General features: G+C 43.8%; 1 protein-coding gene across 6 annotated transcripts in view; it reads right to left on the reverse strand.

Annotated features, from left to right (window-relative positions):
• COL11A1 (collagen type XI alpha 1 chain) overlaps positions 1-27,393 on the reverse strand; it is a 407,114-nt gene that overhangs the window by 16,780 nt on the left and 362,941 nt on the right. For all 6 annotated transcript variants that reach the window (XM_085601921.1, XM_085601919.1, XM_085601916.1 and 3 more), the window contains 6 exons: positions 23,395-23,448; positions 21,733-21,840; positions 20,645-20,698; positions 20,525-20,560; positions 20,365-20,418; positions 17,403-17,652 (listed from right to left, as the gene is read on the reverse strand). In XM_085601921.1, coding sequence (XP_085458047.1) covers positions 17,403-17,652; positions 20,365-20,418; positions 20,525-20,560; positions 20,645-20,698; positions 21,733-21,840; positions 23,395-23,448 — 556 coding nt within the window. The remainder of the gene's footprint in view (positions 1-17,402; positions 17,653-20,364; positions 20,419-20,524; positions 20,561-20,644; positions 20,699-21,732; positions 21,841-23,394; positions 23,449-27,393) is intronic.

The following is a 27,393-nucleotide window of genomic DNA, read 5'->3' on the forward strand; positions in this document are numbered from 1 at the left end:
CTGGGAAACTCATTTTGACAAGTGCCCAGTACATACCTTAAGATGGCTTCCCTGTTCACTTGTACTGTCAGAAATTGAACTGGCCAGCACATGGGCATATCTACGTAGTCCTGCAGACATGTCTTCACATGTAATATAATGCGCCTTGTCTTATGGCTGTAAGGCCTGTTGTAGGGGTGACTTACAAATATTGCATGTAGTTCTAGGAAACATGGCTCACAAGATGCGTGCCATGTTGTGTTTTCCCTTTTTAGAGCACCTTGTCACACAGCCTACTGTGGAAATCTGATTGAGTTTGGCGCTGCGTCCCTTAGAGTGGAACAAGATAGGCGGCAGCTCCTCGGGGCCCTCTTTACTACCTATGCCCTAGGTACCAGGGACATCTATTAGGGTTCAACAGAGGTGCTAAAGGCCTGGTCAGTTGAGGATCAATTGACCAGTTACCTTTATTTGGGGAAAGAACATTGCAATGGGGACCTGGTTAGCAGGAGGAACCCAGTGCACTGCAGTCAAAGTTGCATCAAATACCAGGTAAAAAGTGTGGGGACTACTTCAACAGTTTTCTACACTATTACACTGTCTTATTTAATTTAGTGTGCACGTATAATGTGTAGCAATTACTTGCCAATTGTATCTCTGTGCAGTTGATCGTGGGCTGGTATAAATATACTTTTATCAGTTAGGGTGGATGAATAAATGTGATTTAAGTAGCTTGTGTAAGAAACAGTGATGTCCGGTGCTTTGAAAGTATAATGGCAAGGAGTTCCATCGTTGGGCACATGCATGTAAGATGAAAGTCACCGTTTTCCATCAATAAAATCTTTGAAGGTGACTTGCTGATTGAAGATAGGATTTGAGCGTCTTCTTTATACACTTTTGTGTCACAAAATGAGGGCCCCTATTGTGAAACGCTGAGTGGACCTCAGAGATTGACTTGGTTTAGCTTCTTGCGTCATCAAGCACTAATGCGAAGAGATGGAGGTACAACTGGGTGGATTAAGCGGTACTCGAACAGATCCTGCTTGCACCCTGTGATGTTTATTCAGACGCATTAGAAGCATGCTTTTATCATACTAGAGCCTACATTTTGCCAGAGTGAGAATATAAAACAAACCGAGAGAAATGCTGGCATTCAAAGGTATGTTTTAGCGTTTACAAGTGAAACCAACAATTCTGAACCACACCATTCGCATTGTGTGGAATGTGCTTTTTATCAATGTATTAAACTGAATTGCCTTGTCCTGGGCGTGAAGCGAACATGACTTATTATTGCTTCTGTTTCTTTTTTTTTTAAATCTAGCACATTGTGGCCTCTGATGATAATGTTTTAACAAGTTCTCCTCTAAGCCTCTCACCTCCCTCACTGCCAAGACGTCCGAGATACTACACTGTTGGACTGGACTGGTGATGTACGGGTCACATCACTTACCCATTCATTCACTAACCACTTGCTTTCACCACACCGGACAGGCAGCCCAAGCATGCAGGTGAAGGACGCAGAGTTTAATGGGGTCTTCCCATCGCAGTTCACTTGTTTAGTCATGAGCCTAAGCCTGGAAACTGCCTTTTGCCTAAACCATAGCCCACTGCATCATTTAACCTTTCTTTAAACCAAGAGGAATTCTTCTTCACATGCAGGATTTGATTTATATAATTAATTTACAACGTTTTAGCTAATTCGCAAAAAGTGGCGAATTGTTAAAGTATGCCAAAAACATTCGTGCATTTTTTTTAACTGCTATTTTATGTTATTGATTCTGCATTCTGGTTGTGTTTTTTACTGTGGCTGTTTGGGCTTATCTTCTCTTTTGCGCTCTCCCCACACCCAACGTTTTTCACAGTATTCCTCTATTTGGAGGGTAGTAACTCTACCCACTTAGCTGTTTAGCTTTTCTTTCCATACTGAGCATGTGCAGAAGTTCCTCAAAACATATGAGGCCATCCACTGAGGGACTGCGCAGTGGGGACGCGCCGATGGAGTGCCGACACAACCCCAAAGGCATGCCAAAGGCAGCACCGCCATAGAACAACTTCCTTCTGCTGCCGCCTCTCCAGAATTAGGTCATGCAGGAGACAAACACAGCAAATTACAAAATTATGAGGACTGAGAGAACCGGTTGTCCTGGGGAGGTGTGCAATTATCATCATAATTCTGACCTTTAAATTCTGCCTTTCCAAAACCCTGGCTCTCTACCTGGGAAAAACCTGGCGATTTCTTTGCACTGGAAGCATACATCTGTGCGGCTAATTCTGATATCTCATGAACCTAACTCTGCCATTTTAAGCTTCACCATCTATCAAATTGTTGGGTAATCCAACTATTAAGCATGGCAATATTATTGTCCTTTGGGGTCTTAGGTCTGGCTGAAATATTTTGCTGCAGTCAACGCAGCAGATCTTGAACTCCACTCACAACACCCAAAGCCCGACATGACACTGGACTGCTCGTGTCCAGGCCAGATCACATGGGTCATCTTCTGAAGCTCATATGTAGTACAGACAACTTGAGCACATTTAAAACAATCTCCCTGGTTACATCATCTTGTAATTACATCCAAACTCATTTTCCCCAAGTACCACTGAGTATATTTCTTGGGCCCTCCCTCTGTCAATATGTCTATCGGTATCTGGCTATAGGCCTGCCTATTTATAGCTCAATGAGCCGAACATTCATTGCTGCAACTAAGTAGTGATCTGCAAATCACATGTTTGAATCTAAGTATGGCCAACTCAGCCTTTCATCAAACAGGGAGAGTCTAACATCCGTTATTTGCAGCACTCACAAATGGCAGAAGAATGAGCTGAAGCATTATATTAATATCTCTATCGCTGTATCTTTCTAGCTAGCCCTCTCTTTTCTGTCTCTTTCTGCATCTGTCCATGTTTATCTACCTACCTATTTGTCCTTCCCCTCTTATCTCTATTCTAGTTGCCCGTCTGTCTCTTACTGTCCAGCTCCTCTCTTTGAGTGTCACGTTCTCTGACCCTCTTAGTCTTGCTTTCTCTCCCTGCCCTCTTCTTGTGCCCCTTGCTCTATCTTTCTAAATCCAAGTTTGTTTAAAACATAATCTTTCCCAGTCTCTGAGGGGACACGCTTCCATCTTGTGCACAATTTGTATTGTACGCTCATCAGCTGGAACCGAAGTGTATTCTGGGCACAATCGTACCTCTAATTCTGGGTACAATCTGAATTCAATCTCTCCAGGCATAGCAGTCTATGCCTACAAAAACAACCCAGGCTACATTGGACTGTGCCCAGGTTCATCGGGCAGCTGACCAATCAGAGTGTTGTGGTGACAGATCAGTCAATCATGTGGCACGAAGGGTAGGGCTGAGCATTTGTCATCATGAAAGCCCCAAGCATGGTGCTGAGAAATTGCGTTTGAGCAGTCGGAAGAAACAAATTCCCTGGTTAGTGATCTGTACTCACGAGGCCACCTTGAATGACGTTAGAGATTCGAATGAAGTTGTCATTGAACAACGGTCTCCCAGCATATAGGTCTCCTTATTGATGGGAGAATTTCTTGCCACCGTCCCAACTAAAACTAAACCTGGTCTCCTCTAGCTTCAACCGGCTGTCCTTCCACCCAGGCTTCAGGAGCAACCTGGTGCCACTTGTGTGATGCATGTTTGCAGTCGAATACAGCCGATCGGGCCATTTCTGACCATAAAAATGCTTTTACACATGTACATAACACAAATAGCGATTCAGTAACATGTTACCGAATCACAATTTGTGTTTGCAATTTGGTATTTTTGTAAGGCGCATGTTTAGTGCGTCCCTTTAAAATACTGAATCTGAATGAGATTTATAAATGTTTTGCGACCTAATTACGGTTGCAAAAGATTCATATTTAACTGACTCATTGAAGGAGGTGGGAACCCATTTGAAAATGGGAAGGGATCCCCAGGGGACCCCTTCCCCTTTGAGAATTGAAAACAAATACAAAAATGAAAAACAAGTATGGCAGTGATCCTACGGACCACTGCCTGCTCTTACAAATATGAAACTGCAAAGTTTTATTTTTAGTTTTAAACGCATCCCGTTTTAATTTAAGTAAAGCAGGAAAACATGGTGCATAAAAAAAAAAATGATTGCTTTATAAGCAATCACAGACATGGTGGTCTGCTGACCTTAGCAGGCCACCATCCCTGTGATGGCTACGATTCCTAATGGATTTCAAATTGCGACCTACCTCATTAATATGCATGAGGTGGGTCTATTTGCGACACACTAGGATTCGCTAATGAAACAGAAAAGAGTTTCATACATTAGGAACACTGATTTCCTAATTGTGATCCTGAGATAATCGTAATTAGGAAATCGGTGTTCCTAATGTTAGTAGAACTGGCTCCTGGATCTGAAACATGGCAGTTCAGCTATTTCACCACAGCCTCTCACACCTCCTCCACAGTTGGTTTTGAGGTGAGATGTCCAATTCCAGATTGGGTACTTTGAGTTTGTGCCTTGCCCTGACTGCCCGAGTCTTAAAGGGCTGGCCCCTCCTCACACCAAAGATTCGCGAGATCATGCTCGGGAAAACTAAGTGCAACGGTGGAATGGAGAAGCTGTGACAGAAATAGCAAAGCTACCCCGAGCTAGCCTTAGTCAACACCTGCTGGGGTTCTGTTTGCACACATGTATGGCTACACTGTATTTTGCCTCTTTCTTAGAAAACTTTCAGAATTCCACCGGGATGTGAATATGGAAGAGAGACATGCAGCATTTGGGCACAAGAGGAATGAAGCAAAAGGGGCACTTTGGGCCATTGGAGGTAGTGCCCGTGGAAAGGAGACACCTAAATAGGTGACTGCTGGGGCACACCAAGAGGCCATGGGGGGGGGATTACAGTGAAAACACAACGCCAGCCAGTGCCCCCCTCCATCATTTAACAGGACATCAGGCCGGGGGGGCGGGGGGGCTAACTCCTGAGTCATGGTGTGATTTACAGTGACGCCATCAACACAGCAAAGGGCATTTGATGTCATTTCTCGTGATGTCATCATTATGCTAATCATTATGCTAATGAATAATTGTGTGCTCTGAAAAATCATACCTTATTCTCATCACAGAATTTTGGCAAGTGTATCACATTGAGGCTCATCTAAAACCGAAATACCAATTACAAATGTAATTGCCTGATGCACTAATTAAAAATTCTCCAATTAGTAATGAGTACCCACAAATTATCTCCAGTGGGGAATAGTTCAGTCTTTCAAATAAATGCAGCACACTCTATGAACGCGGCATGCTCAGTGCTCCCGCCCCTCACTTATTTTCTTCCATACTTGTTTTGTAGATCTTCAAACTCGCCAAAAACATCATTTCTTTGTGCTGCAGAGATCTGAATTTGCCATTAATGGAAAAGAAGGATCTACAGAATGCACATCAATTCTGATTACTCTGGCATGGCAGAAGGGAACTCCCGAAACCGAGCGGGATTCAATATTCACAATTTTAGGCACTATTCCTAGGAATGCAGTTTCCATTTAGAGAAACAATAATCTAACTTTACAGTCGGCCATTTAAAGCACTTGTTTTGACCACTGTCAGATCAAGTAGGCACCTACATTCAATTTACTCTTTAACTTACACATTGTATTTTGACGAGAAGGTACATCTCACAATTTGAATACAATTCCGAAATGTTCAAACATCATGTGAAGAGATTATGTTTGCACCTTCATAGACATAATGCATATCACTAGCTCCGAGGGATTAAGTGGATTAAGTACAAAGTCCTGCACACTGTCCACATGGACTACTGACATAATAGACTAGGCCTGGATCTAATAATAATTGCGCTGGCAATTTTGTTTTTGAAATTTCGCATTTCTCTATTAAATATAATTATTTCCACATGAGAGGCGCAGAAATGATATTGCCGAGAGACATTTTTTTGCTTGAACAAGTCTCCTGCCGGTATCCTGCAAAACATTCCAACCCAGAGTACCATGCTGCTGAGGAAAAATTCACATGATATACCAACCCCACATTTCAAGCAAAAAGCGTAATGTTGCAAAATTGTGATGGAGGTTTATAAAATTCTGCTGGAATAAATACACAGATTTACCCATCGTTATAACTGACATGCTTACCCTCCAAAGCTAACATCACACTATGCACTTAGCGGGACACCTCATTAGCCAACAATCCATGGGGAGGCAGAAATAGGGAGGAAGGCTTTTGCCACTTTTGGGCCCTCAGGCTCATGAATGTACTACATGTATGCAAATTACTTGCGTGTGGAAAAGGTTTAAAAAGTGAAATGTTCCAGATAGCCTACATTTGAAGAAAGAACATCAGGATGGTGCTCTATTTTAATTGAGTTCTAACACAGGACAACATCCAGACGTATTTCTCATTCTTAGTACTCTGATGTTACTAAAAGTCAAGATACAGAGCCATCCAAATCTCATTAATACGTTATGAATTGCTTCAGTGGGGGACTGTTTAATTCAATAGTTATGATTAATTTCTATTGCTGCACATAATAATTAGCACCCATGGCACTTTAAGAATGAGACAGAGACCTTACTGTATACTATTATATTTTTACATTTGTATAGTACGTCATATTCATGATGAGGGTACGAAGTGACCAAATTACATCGGTATCCGGGTGTCCTTTCAGAGTGCATGATTGGAAGGATGTTAGATGTGGCTTGCCCCATGCGGGAAATGCTGATTGACATGCGTGAGTGTTAGACCTGGCATCATTGGCATGAGTCTCTCCTCCATTTTTTTCTGTTTGCCTCCTCTGTTTACGATGTTTTTGCTGGATTATTGCTTTGGGCACTGTGCCACTGCTGATCAGTGCCACAGTGCAAGTGCTCCCTATGTTAAATTGTTACATTGATTGGTGTTACCATGATTGGCTTGGTTGACTTACTGTTCAGACCCTAGTCTAGTGCACTGCGTGTGCCAAGGGCGTGTAAGTTAACTGCTGCTGGTGGGCTTGCAGCACTGGTTGTGCCACCCACAGAAGCAGCGTGTAAAATGTGTCTCAGGCCTGCCACCGCAGCGCCTGCGTGCAGTCCCTGACTGCCATGTCGACTTGGTAAGGAAACCTACTTACCAGTCTCTAAACCTTCACTTTGCCACATTTCAGACACCTCTATGGTAGGCCCTAGGGCAGGGTGCATTGTGGTAAAAGGTAGGTCATGCCCTGATGTGTGTGGCATGACCTAATAGTGAATTACAGCCATTTTCGTGTTTCACTATTGAAGGGCTACCTGCCTCCAATAGGCCAGACTGGGCAGACTGATTATTAACTCCATTATAATCTATCTGACTCAGGGAGCATGGTAGCATGTCGAGTTTAGTATCCCTGAACTCAGAATTTAATAACACACCCTTTAGGATGGATGGTTTTTAAATTCTATGTTTGAAAATAGCACTTTTAGAAAGTGGCTATTTTCTTGTCCAACTATCTACCGGTCTCTGCTGGTTTGGTGTGTGTGTCAGGGGCTGGGTGGCTCCAGAGGTCTGAGTGAGTCAGTGTGGGGTGAATGGGGCGTTTACACATAGAGTGAGGGAAGAGTAGCCTGCCCTGCCTGACACAATACTGGCTCCGCCTCCTGCTGGGCGACTGATAGCCCTGCTCCTGCCAGTGACAATACTGGCTCCGCCTCCTGCTGGGCGGCTGAGGACTCTGCCCTGCTCAGTGAATAGGCCAGGTGCCTCTGCCTGGCAACACCCACAACAAACCTGAGCTGGTGGGAATCTCCCTGCTTGGACAAAGGGAACAAAGGGAAAAAGGGGTATAAGAGAAGGACCCCTGAACCAAGAACTCAGATCACTTCTGACAAGGAAACCTGTACCAAGGACAAGAAGCCTGCTGATCTAAGGACTTGCCTCCCCTTTCTGCCAGAGTGCTGTTTTGCTGTGGAGGAACCTGAAAGCTGCTTCTTTATTTTTGCCAAGGAACAAGGAGAGAGGAACTTGGTGTGTACTCTCTGAACACTTGCTAGGAAATCTCCAAGGACTGGAAGAGTGCCAGTCTCCTGTTGAAGTCACAGGGCCAAAGGACTTCACCATCTACTGAATTGCTGAATTGCTGGAAAGTGTTGTTTCCAGTACACAAGGGAAAATCTGCAGTCTCGACGCCAGCAGCAACGCCAGTGAGCAGTGGGTATCGGCCCCGGCTCCAAGTGACCCCGTCTCGACGCCGGTATCGACGCCAGTGAGGAGTGAGTATCGGCTCTACCTCCAAGCGACCCCGTCCCGACGCCGCTGCTGACCGCATCGACTCAACGCCCTTCTCGACACCGTGAGCGCTACTCCGGCCCGACATCCCTCGACACCGCTGCGGATTGACCCGACTCCAAGGCACGATCGACGCCGACCTCGACGCCGACATCTCGACGCCGTGGATCATCGTTTTCTTCGTTTCTCAAGGTACTGTACTTGTGGGGTCTGTTGCAACTCCAGGCTCGACGTAGCGCTCCTCGCGGTCGACGCCGAACCTTGGGAATCTTGTAGACTCGACGTCGTGTGACTCCTGTAGGGGTTACATTGTTGCCAAAGAACTGTGCTCAGAAGAATACTTTGCTAAAGAACTATTTGCCAAGAAGAAACCTTACTTGAACTATTATTTTCCTTCCAAAGAGTATTTATTAAGACTGTGGTATATTTTTGTCGTTATTTGGTCTTGTGCTAAGCCTTATATAAAAATACTATTTTTTTATAATAACTTCTGTGTCGTGTCCATCTGTAGTGTATTCACTTTATTACTGTATGTGGTCATAAATGCTTAACACACGGCCTCTGAGATAAGCCTGTCTGCTCTGCCAAGCTACCAAGGGGGTAGCAGGGGTTATCTGAGTGTGTAATCCCCTTTCCCTGACTAGAGTTGGTTGGTCCCTATTTGTCAAAAGTGTATACCTCTGCCAACTAGAGACCGCCGGTTCTAACATTGGTGGTCAGCGGTGGGATTGAACTTTGCATTTATGACTCATGTGTAGTGATTAGTGTACGCTACATAGTGAAAGCAGACCATAACGCAGCCACAGTCTGTTTGGTAGGATATTCTATTTTTGTTCTCCGCTTTCCTGGAGCTTATTTTTTTTAAACACTGCCAGTTTTGACCATGGAGAATGCCGGAGCTACTACACCTGTGGAGATTGTTGTGGGGGAATTTGATAAGGAGAAGATAGATTCCTACACGCTAAAAGATCTAAAAGGATTTTGCAAGCAGTTTAAAGTTCCTACCACAGGTGTCTCAAAGAAAGAGGGCTTCCTCAAAGCGCTGAAGGCCTGGTTAGAGGCCAGAAATCCCTCTGATCCGGTGGTGGTACCGGAAGAGGAAGAAGAAGAGGAAGAGGAAGAGCCCACAGGTGGGCCAGTGTCATCCCCAGGCAGTAGTGCATCCTCTAGGAGCCTTTCCCCCGAAGAATTAGAAGACAGGGAGAAGGAGAGGGGGTACAAGTTGGAAATGGCAAAACTTAAATTAGGAGGGCAGTTGGAATTAGAGAATGCAAGAAGCAAGAGAGAAGCTGAAATGGAGAGCAAAAGATTAGATTTTGAGAGAGAGAAATTAGCGTTTGAACGTGAGAAGATGGTGAGGGAGATGGAGCTTAAAACTAAGAGTTTAGAGTTGAATCCCTCTGGTGGCAGCACTCCATCTGTGCCTGCAGAAAGTAGGTTTTATTTTCCTAAAGATGTGATCAAAGATTACAGTAAGAATGAAGATATTAGCCAATGGTTTAAAGCGTATGAGTTAGCATTGTTGGCCCACCGGGTCCCTGAGAAGGATTGGGGAACGGGGTTGTGGAGCCGCTTTACAAACGAGGGGAGAGATACCTTGTTGAGCCTTCTTGCTGAGGATAGGATGTCTTATACTCATATGAAAGATGCTTTAATGCTGAGATATGGCTTAACTCCAGAAAAGTACAGACTAACCTTTAGAGAATGTAAGAAGTTGCCTGGTACTACGTGGGTTGAATATGTGTCTTTTTTCTGCAGAACCATGGATGGTTGGATAAAGGGTAGCAAGGTTGATAGTTATGATGCTCTTTATGATTTGTTTGCTTGGGAGCACTTGTCTAATAACTGTTTTCCAGATCTACGCCAGCACCTTGTTGATAGCAAGCTATCTAACCCTAGAAAACTTGCTGAGGAGGCGGACCGCTGGGTCAGTACCAGGGTCCACAAGGGTCCAGTGGGAGACTCAGCCAAAGGTGGGCAGGATCCCCAGCAGAAGAGTGGGGGGGACAGGGGTAAACAGAGGGAGTTTCAGAAAGGGCCCCAAAGTAGTCCCCAAGGGAACCAAGGGAAGGGTTCCCAGCCTCCCCCTGTAAAGAAGCCAGAGGCCCCGACAGGTAAACCTGTTCACAGGGGCCCCATGACCTACTATGCCTGTAAGCAGGTGGGACACCGTTATTATGATCCCCAGTGTCCCATGAAGGATTCGAATGCACCGCCGCGTGCACCCCCTCGTCAGGTAGCGAGTGTAGCCCTGGGAGGGGATGAGATGGGTGCCCCCGGTGGGTGGGGTCCCGCAGAAATGTCCCTGGTCTCTTTAGGAGACGTGGAAATGGTCCCTCCAACCCCTCTGCCTAGTAACACTAAGAAATATAGGCAGTGGGTGACCATTAATGGCCATAGGGTGGAAGCTCTCAGAGACACCGGAGCGAGTGTGACAGCTGTCAAGTGTCACTTGGTGTCCAGAGAGCAGGTAGTCCCTCATGCATTCTACCCCGTTGTAGCTGCTGACAACTCACAGAGTCAGTGTGAGGTAGCTCAAGTTCCCTTTGAGTGGGGGGGGGGTCTCAGGTACTCTTCAGGTTGCTGTGAGGCCCGCCATGCCTGTTGATTGTCTCCTGGGCAATGATTTGGAGGACTCCCCTTGGGCTAAGGTGGAGAGAAAAGCGCATCTGGAAATGTTGGGTCTGCCTGAGTGGGTGTGTGCGACCACCCGGTCCATGTCAGTTAGTAAAGGTGTTGATGGGGGCCCGGAGCCTGAAAGTATGGCCCAGGTCCCAACCGTGAAGAGAAGAGGCAGGGGGCGCGGGAAACCGTCCCCCATCGTTCCCGCGGTCCAGGAGGGAGCAGACCCTGAGGGGGATGCCCTGGAACCGACAGGAGAACAAGTGGCCGAACTGGGAGACCTGCCCGAGCTGACCCATTGGCAGCAGGATGGTGGTCCCTCCAGGGAGGAATTTTGTGCTGAACAGAAAGTGTGCCCTTCTCTTGTGGGTATGAGGCAGCAGGCCTCAGCCCAAACGACAGGTGATCAGTCAGGATCACATTGGGTCTACTGGGAGAACGACCTCCTGTATAGCGAGCCTAAGGCTGCTGAACCTGGGTCAGCCCGTGTGCTGGTGGTACCCCAGCGCTTCAGAGCCTTCCTACTGGGGTTGGCTCATGACGTTCCGTTAGCTGGACATCTGGGGCAGGACAAGACCTATGACAGGCTTGTCACCCATTTTTATTGGCCCCAGATGAGAAGGGATTCAGATATCCATTGTAGGACCTGCCAAACTTGCCAGGCAAGTGGGAAAAGTGGGCGGAAGCAGAAGGCTCCCCTCCAACCTTTTCCCGTCGTCAGTACCCCCTTTGAGCGAGTGGGAATTGACATTGTGGGGCCACTGGACCCCAAGACAGCCATGGGCAACAGGTTTATCCTGGTCTTGGTGGACCATGCCACCCGGTACCCGGAAGCCATCCCTCTCCGCACAGTGACGGCCCCCGTGGTGGGACGGGCACTGATGGGTGTTTTCTCCCGCATGGGGTTCCCCAGAGAGGTGGTGTCAGACCGGGGCACCAACTTCATTTCGAATTATATGAAGTCTCTGTGGAAGGAGTGTGGGGTAACCTACAAGTTTACCACTCCTTACCACCCTCAAGGTAATGGGCTGGTTGAGAGATTCAACCGGACGCTAAAAGGCATGATCATGGGTCTTAAAGAACCAATGAGGCGTAAATGGGACGTCCTCTTGCCATGCCTGCTGTTTGCTTACCGTGAGGTGCCACAAAAGTCTCTAGGGTTCAGCCCCTTTGAGCTCTTGTATGGTCACCCGGTAAGAGGACCTTTGAGTCTGGTCAAAGAAGGCTGGGAGCAATCTCCCAGGAAACCTCCCCAGGATGTATATAGTTACATGCTGGCCTTTCGGAACCAGACTCGGCGCTTCAGAGATCTTGCTCAGGCAAATCTGGAGGCCAGCCAGGAAGAGATGAAGCGGTGGTACGATCAGAATGCCACTCTGGTTGAGCTTCAACCTGGTCAGAAAGTTTGGGTCATGGCCCCTGTGGAACCTTGTGCGCTCAAGGACAGGTGGACCGGACCATTTGAGGTTGTGGAGAAAAAGAGCGATGTCACCTACTTGGTGGACTTGAAGTCTCCCAGGAACCCCTTAAGGGTCCTGCATGTCAACCGGTTAAAGCCCCACTTAGAAAGGTCCGAAGTGGGCATGCTCCTTGCCACAGATGCTGGGATGGAGGAGGAGAGTGAGCCTCTTCCTGACCTCCTGTGTGCAAAAGAAAAAGATGGGTCAGTGGATGGTGTTGTCCTCTCTGACACACTGACCCCTGAGCAGCAGCAAGATTGTCGCCATCTGTTGGTACAATTCCCTGATCTGTTCTCCTTAAACCCTGGTGTCACTCAGTGGTGTGTCCATGATGTGGACACTGGGGACAGCACTCCTGTGAGGCACAAGGCCTACAGGGTGACTGAAAAGGTCAGAGCATATATCAAGGAGGAGGTCTCCAAGATGTTTGCCTTAGGGGTGGTTGAGTCCTCTAGCAGTCCTTGGGCCAGCCCAGTGGTCTTGGTCCCAAAGGCTGCAGCGCCTGGTGCTTCACCAGAACTTCGGTTCTGTGTGGATTACCGAGGACTCAATTCGGTCACCAAGACTGACGCGCACCCCATCCCCAGAGCTGATGAGCTCATCGATCGGTTGGGGGCTGCCCGGTACCTTAGTACGTTTGATCTAACGTCTGGGTACTGGCAGATCGCCTTGACTGATGGGGCAAAAGAGAGGTCTGCATTCTCCACACCAGATGGGCACTACCAGTTCCGTGTGATGCCCTTTGGGATGAAGAATGCCCCTGCCACATTCCAGAGGTTGGTTAACCAGGTATTGGCCGGGCTGGAAGATTTCAGCGCCGCCTACCTGGACGATATAGCAGTGTTCAGCGCCAGCTGGGAGGAACACTTGCGCCACCTCCAGGAAGTGTTGTTGGCCCTGCGCAGAGCAGGCCTCACAATCAAGGCTAGTAAGTGCCAGATTGGGCAGGGTTCAGTGGTGTACTTGGGGCACCAAGTAGGGAGCGGCAAGGTGGCCCCCCTGCAACCCAAGATAGATACCATCCTGGCTTGAGAACCGCCCAAAACCCAGACTCAGGTGAGAGCCTTCTTGGGTCTCACGGGTTACTACAGGAGGTTTGTCAAGGGGTATGGCAACATTGTGCACCCCTTGACCTCGCTGACTTCCAGGAAGCAGCCGAGACTTGTGATCTGGACTGACGCCTGTCAGAACGCCTTTGACACCCTGAAAACTGCAATGTGTACAGCACCGGTCCTCCAGGCACCCGACTTTTCAAAAGAATTCATTGTCCAGACAGACGCTTCAGAGCATGGTGTGGGGGCTGTTCTAGCACAGATGAATGAGGAGGGCCGAGACTTACCTGTAGCCTTCATCAGCCGGAGGTTACTTCCCAGGGAACAAAGGTGGAGTGCGATAGAGCGTGAGGCATTTGCTGTGGTCTGGGCGCTGAAGAAGCTAAGACCCTACCTGTTTGGGACTCACTTCCGGGTTCAGACAGACCACAGGCCCCTCAGATGGTTAATGCAGATGAGGGGTGAGAACCCAAAACTGTTGTGGTGGTCCATTTCCCTACAGGGGATGGACTTTACGGTGGAACACCGCCCTGGTACAGATCACGCCAATGCTGATGGTCTGTCCAGATTTTTCCGCCTTAGTGATGAGGACTCCCTGGGTGAAGGGTAGTTCTCCCCACATTTCAGCTGGAGGGGACACGTGTTAGACCTGGCATCATTGGCATGAGTCTCTCCTCCATTTTTTTCTGTTTGCCTCCTCTGTTTACGATGTTTTTGCTGGATTATTGCTTTGGGCACTGTGCCACTGCTGATCAGTGCCACAGTGCAAGTGCTCCCTATGTTAAATTGTTACATTGATTGGTGTTACCATGATTGGCTTGGTTGACTTACTGTTCAGACCCTAGTCTAGTGCACTGCGTGTGCCAAGGGCGTGTAAGTTAACTGCTGCTGGTGGGCTTGCAGCACTGGTTGTGCCACCCACAGAAGCAGCGTGTAAAATGTGTCTCAGGCCTGCCACCGCAGCGCCTGCGTGCAGTCCCTGACTGCCATGTCGACTTGGTAAGGAAACCTACTTACCAGTCTCTAAACCTTCACTTTGCCACATTTCAGACACCTCTATGGTAGGCCCTAGGGCAGGGTGCATTGTGGTAAAAGGTAGGTCATGCCCTGATGTGTGTGGCATGACCTAATAGTGAATTACAGCCATTTTCGTGTTTCACTATTGAAGGGCTACCTGCCTCCAATAGGCCAGACTGGGCAGACTGATTATTAACTCCATTATAATCTATCTGACTCAGGGAGCATGGTAGCATGTCGAGTTTAGTATCCCTGAACTCAGAATTTAATAACACACCCTTTAGGATGGATGGTTTTTAAATTCTATGTTTGAAAATAGCACTTTTAGAAAGTGGCTATTTTCTTGTCCAACTATCTACCGGTCTCTGCTGGTTTGGTGTGTGTGTCAGGGGCTGGGTGGCTCCAGAGGTCTGAGTGAGTCAGTGTGGGGTGAATGGGGCGTTTACACATAGAGTGAGGGAAGAGTAGCCTGCCCTGCCTGACACAATACTGGCTCCGCCTCCTGCTGGGCGACTGATAGCCCTGCTCCTGCCTGTGACAATACTGGCTCCGCCTCCTGCTGGGCGGCTGAGGACTCTGCCCTGCTCAGTGAATAGGCCAGGTGCCTCTGCCTGGCAACACCCACAACAAACCTGAGCTGGTGGGAATCTCCCTGCTTGGACAAAGGGAACAAAGGGAAAAAGGGGTATAAGAGAAGGACCCCTGAACCAAGAACTCAGATCACTTCTGACAAGGAAACCTGTACCAAGGACAAGAAGCCTGCTGATCTAAGGACTTGCCTCCCCTTTCTGCCAGAGTGCTGTTTTGATGTAGAGGAACCTGAAAGCTGCTTCTTTATTTTTGCCAAGGAACAATGAGAGAGGAACTTGGTGTGTACTCTCTGAACACTTGCTAGGAAATCTCCAAGGACTGGAAGAGTGCCAGTCTCCTGTTGAAGTCACAGGGCCAAAGGACTTCACCATCTACTGAATTGCTGAATTGCTGGAAAGTGTTGTTTCCAGTACACAAGGGAAAATCTGCAGTCTCGACGCCAGCAGCAACGCCAGTGAGCAGTGGGTATCGGCCCCGGCTCCAAGTGACCCCGTCTCGATGCCGGTATCGACGCCAGTGAGGAGTGAGTATCGGCTCTACCTCCAAGCGACCCCGTCCCGACGCCGCTGCTGACCGCATCGACTCGACGCCCTTCTCGACGCTGTGAGCGCTACTCCGGCCCGACATCCCTCGACACCGCTGCGGATTGACCCGACTCCGAGGCACGATCGACGCCGACCTCGACGCCGACATCTCGACGCCGTGGATCATCGTTTTCTTCGTTTCTCAAGGTACTGTACTTGTGGGGTCTGTTGCAACTCCAGGCTCGACGTAGCGCTCCTCGCGGTCGACGCCGAACCTTGGGAATCTTGTAGACTCGACGTCGTGTGACTCCTGTAGGGGTTACATTGTTGCCAAAGAACTGTGCTCAGAAGAATACTTTGCTAAAGAACTATTTGCCAAGAAGAAACCTTACTTGAACTATTATTTTCCTTCCAAAGAGTATTTATTAAGACTGTGGTATATTTTTGTCGTTATTTGGTCTTGTGCTAAGCCTTATATAAAAATACTATTTTTTTATAATAACTTCTGTGTCGTGTCCATCTGTAGTGTATTCACTTTATTACTGTATGTGGTCATAAATGCTTAACACACGGCCTCTGAGATAAGCCTGTCTGCTCTGCCAAGCTACCAAGGGGGTAGCAGGGGTTATCTGAGTGTGTAATCCCCTTTCCCTGACTAGAGTTGGTTGGTCCCTATTTGTCAGAAGTGTATACCTCTGCCAACTAGAGACCGCCGGTTCTAACAGTGAGGTTGAGAAACTTGCTTCAATCATGATGTGGCATAAATCATGATACATAAACATGATTGTTGTGTAGGACTCTGAGGAAAGATATCCATACATACTTACCAATTTAAATGTATGGATCTTTGTATCTTCTGGTTATAATATTGGAAAGAACCATATTTTAATAGTTCCAAGAAATGAAGATGGTTCCCAATTCCCATTATTTGAGCAGGCACAGCGTTCCAAAATTTGACTAACTGGACAAAGAAGGAGACACTACCGATTTTTTTAAATGGAGGTCCCGACATTAAGGGGGCAAGCCTTGAGCACAATTCTTTAGCTTGATGAGAGCGATGGAGTTTTGGTTGAAGTAAGAGTGGTCTAGTCCTGTGGAAGGATTGATGAGCTACACACAATGCTTTATGCGTGATTCGTCTGGCCACTTGGGAGCAATATTTAGATATGTCAACAGGTGTGGCATAGATTCTCGTTGGAAGGTTAAGAAGAGCAAGAAAGTATCCTGACAATTTTCCTCTTACTAATTCCAGTTCATATTTGCGATGTGTTTACCAGAAGTACCGGAAAGTATTTATTGGATGTATTCATAGAATTTTCAGTAAAAGTCAGCAATGGAGCTGTATGCTAGTCGATTTGTGGGTTGATACCAATTGAATTTTACTCAATTTGTTAAAGATAGCCTTTTGAGCAAAAAAAGATTCGGTAAGTAAGCATTTGAGGGACAATATGAACCAAACAGATTTGACAATCTGCTGAGGCCCAGAACTTTAGTTAAAGAGTTGAGACTTAAATCTGAGTCTGAAACTTTGCTGTCCACTGGCTTCATAAAACCTTGCAGGAACCACTACAAACACAGCTAAAAACATGTCAGCACAGCCACATATGCTACTACACAACCAGACAATTATTTTAAACTGTGCTTTCTCTCTCTCTCTTTTTCACTATCGCCTACCCAGAAGCCTGATTATGCATAATAGACTCCATAATCTAGAAAACGCGTAATCAATTGTCTAAGATAACCAACATGGAATGTCTTTGATTAATAACAGAAATAACCACCTAACAGCATTTTTGAGCAATTAAATATTACACTGAACGGTAATTGGTTTGTTTTGATCGGGATCACTCACTGTCATGTAAAACAAGGTTCACTCTATGAAAATACCTCCAACCAAATGCAAATTAATATAATGATAACAACATACCGTCTGGGAATTCTGGATGACAAAGCTGCAAGTCTTTGCATGTCCTGGCTGGGTTATTCTGTGTGCCCATTGGATATTTCATGCTCTCAATATCTTGTTTCAGAGAGTTCAGGGAGCCAAAGATCTCCTCCATGTCATCAGTATAATCAAGAATGTTATCTGCTGCATCAGCCTGCATGTCATCAGAAGACCGTCTTGTTTTCTTTGGCGATTGGATAGGCAGAGGCTGGATAATTTCCCCAGGGGGACCCTAAAAAGGAATTTGGGCATTTAAAATGCCATGCATTAGTCGATTTGACACATAATGTCTTTTGATTTTGTGATTTAGAAATCAAATGTGCATAATATGTTTTCTTTAGTTTTATATAGAACTGGCTAGACCCGAGGGTATCAGAGAGCTTTACAAGAGATGTGAATAAGTCCAATCGAACTACATGTGAAGATTCATGTGGGTCAAGTCAAGAAATGGTATAGCAATACAACAGTACAGTAGTGGTGTTAGCAAAAATTTTAATTCTGAATGAGTCTTGTGAGTGCTTAATATTTGGTCCCTTTTGCAAAATACAGGCTTTATTTTTGTTCCTAATTCCTAATTCCAGAAGTGGGTATTTGTAGGATTTTTTTCTTTTTCTGTATGGCCATCCTTTTTTGGGTACTATGTTTGATGGAATTATGACTTTTTGCACTGTCACACTACTATGCAGATCCATAGTGTTTGCATATTGACTTTAACATTGGTTTTACTCAATAGGTATACTTAACATTTTTGTAAGGCCATAAAAGATGGCACAGAAAATGTACCAATGGCATGGACAGTAGATGTCATATGTGAGCTGCAGTGTGTATTTGCATCAAAGGGAAATTGTCTTTGACATGTAATACAAACTATTTTATATCTATGTATAAGTCACCTCTAAAATGTAACTTGTAAGTCTATAGGGCTGAGTGCTTAATGTATAAAAATTAACACACTACAGATTTGATATAGCGTGTCCCCACAATGACTGAATGTGCACATGTTGGTTTCACTCTGCAGGTTTAGCTTCTCTATGAACAGTCCTAAGCACATAAAATATCTTTAATTTTTATCTTGACTTGGGAAAATATTAGTGAAATGAACCACAGTTTATTTTGTTTTGAAAATCTAATTTAATGATGAAATCAGATTTGTGAGAACTTTAGTGCAATAGTTTTTTATGCTGCCTGAGTCAAAACTGGCTTAGTACCAGTTTTGTCACTCTTCTTACTTGCAGAGGCTCAATATATATTTCAGACTGTATTTAACAACCCTTTACTCAAAGGGAAATAGCATGGCATCTGAGCTCAGGATTTCAGGGATCTTACAATTACTGGCCCCTTTACAGGAAATAACCATCTGAGAGGGGAATAGGAACAGGAACAGTTTGCAGAAAAAGTGCAGCCTTCCCACTACTTCTTTTGACTCAGAGAGCCCAAATGAGACTTACAGGATTTTGTCCAATTCATCCGCAGGTTCTTCCTAGACACTTTGTGGCTCTTGGCCCTTAGCTTGGGATGGAGCTAATCTAAATAGGTGGATGGCTTAGGGGGAGAGAGAGAGGGAGGGACAGAGAATGAGAAAGAGAGAAAGAAAGAGAGAGAGAGAGAGACTTCCAATGGATGAAGGAGTTAGAAATGTGGATTTTGGATATAGGGCTTCTGAGAATTTGGTACACTAAAGCACAGCAAAAGAGTTGCAAAAGAAGGTGAAAATAGGGTTGAAAAGTAGACAGGATTGGGTAAGGGAAATCACTGACTGGTGCAATCCTAGATCTGGTAACTCTATACCTGAAGAAGAAAATCCTGCTGGAAGAAAGAGACATATGGACTCCTAATTCTTGCTATCACCATGGGGCGGGAACTGCTAAATAAAAGTAACTCTTTAGTCACGCTCCTAGTGAGTTTGTTTGTTATTCAGTCCAAGCAGTCTGCTATTCTCGATATATATATATATATATATATATATATATATATATATATATATATATATATATATATATATATATATATAGAGAGAGAGAGAGAGAGAGAGGGGGGGGGGATATGTATATATATATACAGATAGATAGATAGATAGATAGATAGATAGATAGATAGATAGATAGATAGATAGATAGATAGATAGATAGATAGATAGATGGATGGATGGATAGATAGATAGATAGATAGATAGATAGATAGATAGATAGATAGATAGATAGATAGATAGATAGATAGATAGATAGATAGATAGATAGATAGATAGATAGATAGATAGATAGATAGATAGATAGATAGATAGATAGATAGATAGATAGATAGATAGATAGATAGATAGATAGATAGATAGATAGATAGATAGATAGATAGATAGATAGCGATAATTTTCCAAGTAAGTAATAACCAAGCATCCACCATTAAATGCTTGCCTCCAGGAATGCTGATTTCAGCCAAGTTCATTAAATAGATTGTGGTCCTCCACCAACAACTGAACAGACCATTCTTTTCTAATGTATTGTTGACTGATTGCTATTCATAGTTTTTGGGTTCTTTTCAAAATTGTCCATTGTTATGCTCCTAATTTCTATAACTTTATTGCACTGAACATCAGTTTCCGACCTCATTATTTAAAAGCCGGTCTTCTCAATATTGCTACATTTTCACCATAAATTTCAGCTGGTCTATTCACAAGCATTTTGAATTTTTGTGAGATAGCCCTACCATATTTACTCTCCATTATCTTTGTGTAATATCTTCCTTTTTTTCACACTATATTATTACTGTTAGAAACGTAATCCGTATATTTGTTACATCTTAAAACATTCCCAAATCTAAGCTTTTCTGCTTTATTTGTTGAGCTGTCTTTTTTTAGACCAACATTAATATTAAATTCTAAAATATGTCACTTAGTTGCCCAATAACACAACTGTCACATAGAAGGCTGTTTTCATACTCTCATACTTACAGGAGGACCAGGAGGACCAGGTAAGCCACCATCACCCTTTTGACCGGAAGGACCCTACAAGCAATGTAAAGATTATATTACGATCACTCATAAATGTCAACCAACATGTGCCTAAACATCGAGAAGCATTGCATACATTTTGCTAATTGAAAATACTCACTGTTGATCCCTTTACACCTTTTGGACCTTGAGGACCCTACAAAGATATAAAAAAAATAATCTGTTGCTATAACTTTTCATTGTATAATACACTCACATGATTATCTGTGGGGTTACTTACAGGTAAACCTGGAGGACCTGGTGGACCAAGAGGGCCAGCTGCACCACCAATACCCTAAATAAAGATAAACACAAGAAAATGTACTTAAATTTCTTTGGAAATTATATCAAAACTGTTAAATATATTAAGACAGTGATCTTTTCATGTTGTCTGTAAAAGTACGCATTAAAGAGTCTAGCATCTGAGGAGACAGTAAGATTTTTTGGTATTGGAGAGAAACTGTGAAGTTCATGAAAATCTATACCAAGCTTAATGTTGAACACAAAATGCTCCACAAAGTGCTGGCTAGATAAGCAGTTGGGTAATTTCCATCAACATCATAAAGAAAAGTAATTTTCCCTTTTCATATATGTGGTTTTACAATTCATTTACTATGCCACAAAGTATCGTTACACTTTTTGTGAGGCATAAAGTGCCGTAGAAAGTCTACTCAATCTTGGTAACCTCCAGGAAGGACTACTGCCAGGTAATTAAGGGTTTTGAGCAAAGAGTGTTACTTCTCTTTGTTGAAGGTGTTAACGACCTTTACTCTCAGTGTTAATGGTGATTAAGTAACTCCTCAGCAGTTGCAGTAAGTTGCTAGTGGCTCACCCCACATTATGGGTCTGAGTCAAAAGTGAGGGGACATAATATGTGAACAGGCGATTAACAGTTGTTAATACAGCTAACACTACTAGGATAGGGTGCCTCATTTCACACCAGCCAATAAATACACCGACTGGCACTATCTGCTTCATATAACAACAGAAGCTGGAATGCAAGCAGTGACTGTAATTAGTGCCAGCATTCTAAGCATATTGAGTGGTTGAGACAATCTGAGCACTCAGTACAATTCTTTCAAGCGTGAACTACTTTTGTTCCAGGGAAATAGAACTCTCAAAATGAATCCATGTCAACACATTCTAGTCTAGGTCATCAGTTTCCTTACCCCTGAAGAACCGACTGTCCGAATTGGTCGATACAGAGTTAGTCCTTGATAGATAGAGTTCACTATTGTATTTATTAAATCATATTATAAAATAATCCTATTTTCTTGAAAGATATGCATTTTAGTTAAGTATTAATGGAACAAGGTATGATTTACTTACACCGTCACCTTTAGCACCATGTGCTCCCTGCAAACCGGGAAGTCCTCTGTCACCCTTTTCACCCTGCTCACCGGGTGGTCCAATCAGACCAATCAAACCTGGATGTCCCTAGAAAAAGGAAGGATTGCGACAAGTTTGAATAATGGTTTAGCAAAGAGGATCTTTGTTTCTCTGCAATGAAAGTTGATTTATATGTTTTCTTCAGTTCAGTAGTGTATATTCTTGCACACACATATCAGCCACATACAATCATAAATCTGTAGTTAATACACTTGTAGAATACCCTACATTTCTTCACGCACAGGTTTGTCCACACCTCATCTGGATAACGCCTGTGATGAAGAAATGCAAACGTTTCCATGTGTCTTCGTGTGCACACACAGACACACACACACACACACCTACCTACCTCCCCCATTTGCAGGAAAAGTTCAAATTCCACTTTTTATTAGCTCTGCATAGTCTAGTTACATGGAGAAATAACTAAGTATTTACTCGCCGAGTCCTTGCTAAAAGCACATTATTGTGGAAAACAACTTGTCCCTTACTCACAAAGCCTGTTTAATTAGTTTTCATTTCTCTGCATAGATATCATTTGTGGTGTTCTGCTTCTAGCACAACACCTCTCTTTATGGGTTCTAAACTGTAAAAAGCCAGCATTCAGTAAGCAGAGTATGGCTCTGGAATAGCACAGCATGATTACCTATTCAGAAAACTGCTCAGGCCTCCCTTTTGTTCTGCTAACATATCTGGGTAGCTGGCTGTATGCCAGACTTCCTAAAAGCAGCACCATAATTACATATACATGACGCTAGCACTCTTTACACGGACTCCTGCAGCCATGCTGTGAAAAATGATGTTATAATATCTGATATCAGGGAAGGCTCAGACTTTATGAACACTCATGCCGTTCTCAAAGTGCAAAAGAATTTCAATATTTTATATTTTCAGGAATAAATAGTAACGGAAGAGCTAAATTATTCCTCAATAAAGCTTCGTTCAAGAAAACAAGTGTCATAAATAGTTTTCAGTTTTTTTCTTTAGTGCTCACATGAATACTGATTTTGTTGTACATGTATCCCAGTATTCATTTATTCAAGCGAAAACATGTCTTTCGCGGGTTCCTTGCTAGCATGTTTTGCTTATGGTCTTCAAAGTATACTGACAATACAAGTGAACATAACTTGCCCATTGACATCAGTTTGCCTATACCATGTTGTTTCTGAACACGAAAAGCGAGTAAAAGCTTTTTAGGTTTGGGTTTTTACAGCACAGCCATTGGAATTGAGGTTAAAAAAATATATAAACGGGAGTTCAATCCACCCCTTTTAACTATTGGTTTTCTTTGACTGGCCTCTTTCCGCCTTTGGCTTGAGACTTTGTCGATCAGATCATGGCTCAGACAAGTGGACTATGCTTCTCTCACCTAATTTTATTGGCTGCATGGATGTATTCTTCCACTTCTGCTTGAGTGCTTTTATAGAAGTGCTTGCGGGACTACTTTGAAACTATAGCCCTCACTGTGCGTTCCATGAACCTCTCTCCTGTGGGTCTTGCTATAATGTGCTAGCTCTATAGATGTCAGCAAATTAAATACAGCCCTAAAGGCTTTTCCAAAAGTGGTTGATCAAATTTAACAGTTTACATAAAAGAGTTACCTACCTTCTCTCCTTTAGTACCTGGATCGCCCTTCAGTCCAGGCAGGCCGGGTGGACCCTACAAACAAAACAAATAACAAATGCACTTTAAAAGTCATATAATATTCAGTTATGTGAATGTAACAATTAAAACACTACAGCACTGATTACGAATCAAGCAGAATTACTGTATGGAATTCTGGTCTGTCTGATAATATGACTTGATGAGTGTTCCCACACTATAACCAATTTTACTGTCCTGCAATGCCAGCAAGTAAAACTACATGAAGCTGTGGCTGCAACAGCAGCCAAGCCTTGCCTCACCAACCAACCAAACCAACACTTTTCTCTCGCTAAAGGGGAATTTAAATGCTCTCCAGTGCTAGAACTATTATTCCTAGTTGCCCTCTCCACTTTCCCTACCTCTCTTCCTCCCACCCTGCCCCACACAGAAGCCACTGCACACATTTACCACCCGCTAAATGCAGGTGATAAATGAGTGTGTTTAGTCCCTCGGTATAAGGATTACTATGCAGCATATTGCGTGATAATTTCATATCTGCATTCTGAGGAGACCAATTTGTAATAGGTGGAATTTCATGTATAGATCATTGAAAATAACAGTAATTCTGATCGCTGGGATTCTCAGCAAGGAATTCCACCTCACTTGTAATCAGAGCCTTAGGTGCCCGGTACAAGAAGGACAGTTTTTGGCTGAGAATTCCACCTACCCTGATCTATTGATGCAGTGGGAATCAGAAATCCAAGGAAGAGTGCTTACCCGTCATTACAAATTAGTGGGGCATAAGACGGAGGAATCAGTATTTATCACCAATTCCCCCATTTTTGTTTCATTCAACTTTTTACTATGAGATATTACCTGCATCCGCATGTGAAGTCTGAAGGTGAAAAACTCAGATTATAGTGTTCTTATTACCACCATTCTGGAGATCATCAGGGCACTCATTTTAAGATGTCAAGTAAGGCTAAACAAATGGAAAAAAGCGAACAAACTGCTCCTCCTACAAAAAGTACGTATGGCTCACTAAATGTTGAAAATTGAAAACTAGAGAATCATTGCAGACAAAAAATCAATGTTGCGTCCCTTTTGAAGGATGGTTGGAGTACATATTGTAAGGGGAGATCGTAATTAAGGTTTTTATGAGGTAATTTTATATTTGTTTCAAGAACTCCACAGAATATCTGTGCTTCCTGATCTTAACCTAGAATGGCTTTGTCTAAAAAGAAGCTGGGTGGAAGTTGACACAGCTGCTTTAAACAGCAAGGTCTTATGGATAGATCAAATTCTTCAGCATTTTATTCTCTGTGAATCCAGAATTTGGTTCTGTCTGTAGCATAATGATGACCACCCTTCTTCAATAAATTAATCAATAATGACTTGGAATGCGTGGCTAATCACATGTGAGGGTATCAAGGTGCTGCTGATCTTAGTACAGAGGGTCAGTCGAACAGCCAGCCAACTAGCCCTTGAAGTCACTCTGGTAGTCCTAGGTTTGAGAAGTGAAACAGGACTCAAGCAACAGAGCAGGCCTCTCAGGTTTAAGGCAGGCTTTAGGCAGCAAAGCAGTCCTTCCAGGTACAGCAAAGCCGTCTTCTGAAGTACTCAGCAGGCCACAGCAGCAGGAAGTCCTCTGAGGTTTCTTCCACAGGTCCAGAAAGTGAACTGAAGAGTGAGTCGGAGGGTCCAATTTTTATACGTGGGTCTTCTTTGAAGTAGGAGAAGTTTATGGAGAATTCCCTTTGAAGTGCTTGATGTTTCCAAATTCCCCTGCCCTGGCTGTCTGCATGAAGATTGCAGGGGTGACAACTCCTTTGCATGAAGGCAAGGCACAGCCTATTCAGTTGAAAGTGGGATCATGCCCATCTCTCCATTACACCCATCCTGCCTGTGATGGCCCAACCAGGCACGCCTAATCCTTGAATTCTATGGCTCTCTAGCAGGAAAAAACTGTCAAGTGTACCCAGTCATTTGACCCAGGAACAGGCTTCAGGCACCAAATAGCTAGGGCAGGAAAATGGCAACTTTCAAAAAGTGGTGTTTTCAAAATTGTATCTTAAAATCCGAGTTTTTCATTACAAAGGAATTTTAAATGCAATTACTCAGACACCAAACCTTAAACCTTCACCTGTTCTCATTCAAAAACTAGCTGTGGCCTAAAGGCTAGAGTGGTAAACCTAGAAGCTGGGGAACTAGGTTCAAGTCTCGCATGGGATGCTCAGCATCATGTGATTCTGAGCATATCACTTAATCTCCCCATGCCTAACAAAATGAATGTGTCCATTTGTAATGCAACTGGTGCTCATGTAAAGCACTCTGATACCTTTGGGTCACGTTCTTGCTATAGAAAACTACCCCTGGAAAAAAATGTAATAAGTCAACCAAAGGTTATGAAACGGCAGAGATAGGCCTCATAGTAGAGAAAAGCACATTTTGGTGTTTTTCTCTACCATCACATTTGAAACTTAAAAGTACTTGTCCATCTTTTTAATTGCAATGCACCCTGCTTAATAGGATACCTAGGGCCTACCTTAGGGGTGACATATGAAATAAAGGGGGAGTGTAAGGCATGGCAAGGGAGTTATACTTCCAGGTTGAACTGGCAGTTTAGAACTGCATTCAGGCTGCAGTGGCAGGCCTTTTCCATGTTTTAAGGGGCTACTTGAATGGGTGTCACAATCAGTGTTGCAGGCCCACTACTAGCATTTAATTTACAGGCCCCGGGTATATGATATACCAGTTTATTAGGGACTTACAAGTAAATTAAAACCAGGTGTAAGCCAACTTTACCATGTGAGAGAGCAAGCACAAGTACTTCAGCACTGGTTAACAGAGTCCTAAAGCCAACAAAAGCAAATTCATAAAAAATAGGAGCTTGAAGGCAAAGAGTTTGGGGGAAGACCATCCTAAGACTGACAGGTTGAACAGCCCTGAAGCAGTAGCAGTCTGTCTATTTTCCTAATTAGACTTGAGTGGCAGTAAGAATAGTTTATTGCTGCTGCAAAGTAAAACTTAAGCTGTTTTTTTTCAGTTTGATTGATTTGCTCGAGCAAAGTTTAAAAAAATGATGCAAAGTTGTGACTTACAGAAATTCACAACTTTCTATACCGCATACTGTCACAACAATATTAAACCCAATTGCTGTTGCTTGACTTGATTGTTATTATGATGTGTGGCATTATCTGACTCCTACGTTTAGAGCAAAAACTACGACAATACGTCCTTAACAATAAAAAGTAATCAGCCTGCCTTGTGATAGCATCACACTGGGTGTGCATAAAACATTTCTTATCCATATTTACACCATGATTTAATAAATAGTTATCATTAGGGGAGGCTTTGGAGCTTAGGCTGTTAGCCCAATTTTGTGAGTTATGGATGTATCGGGACCCTGTGTTCAACACTGCCATGAAATACTTATTTTAGAGATTAAAATGAAATGTCAGTATATAAGGCACATGTTATTCATCTTTATATTCCCACATATTGCTCCATGTATTTATATCCAACATTCCAAAATCAGAGAGAGTGGTCCTACTTGCCAAAGGGACAGGACACCAAGATAGAGACTTCTGTCAAAGACAAGATCCCTTTGGGCTCTTTTTTAAAAGCATACAGAAACTCCTTACTTCCATCCACTCAAGGCCCAATCACCAGCACCCAATAGAAACCAAAAACGTAATATAAATTCTATAATATACTTTTAATATTTTAGGATCCTCATCAATTCAAAATATATACAGAGAGATTAAAAAACATATGTATCATCAATACACAGTGTTAAAAACAATGAATCCACAATCAAATGTGAGAATTCCTCCAGCTACAAACTCATCAAAAAACCTGATAAATCCAATAGCCACTGCAACATTGACAAATAAGTAACATGCAACACTTTTCTCCAAGTATGGAGTCAGTGCAAATAAAACTGAAAATGAACTGCAATGCCACTGTACTTAAATAAGAAATCGCAATGTAATGCGGACTCACTCACAACATTAAAAA

Source organism: Triturus cristatus, chromosome 4_2 (genome assembly GCF_964204655.1).
Source record: "Triturus cristatus chromosome 4_2, aTriCri1.1, whole genome shotgun sequence".
NCBI lineage: Eukaryota > Metazoa > Chordata > Amphibia > Caudata > Salamandridae > Triturus > Triturus cristatus.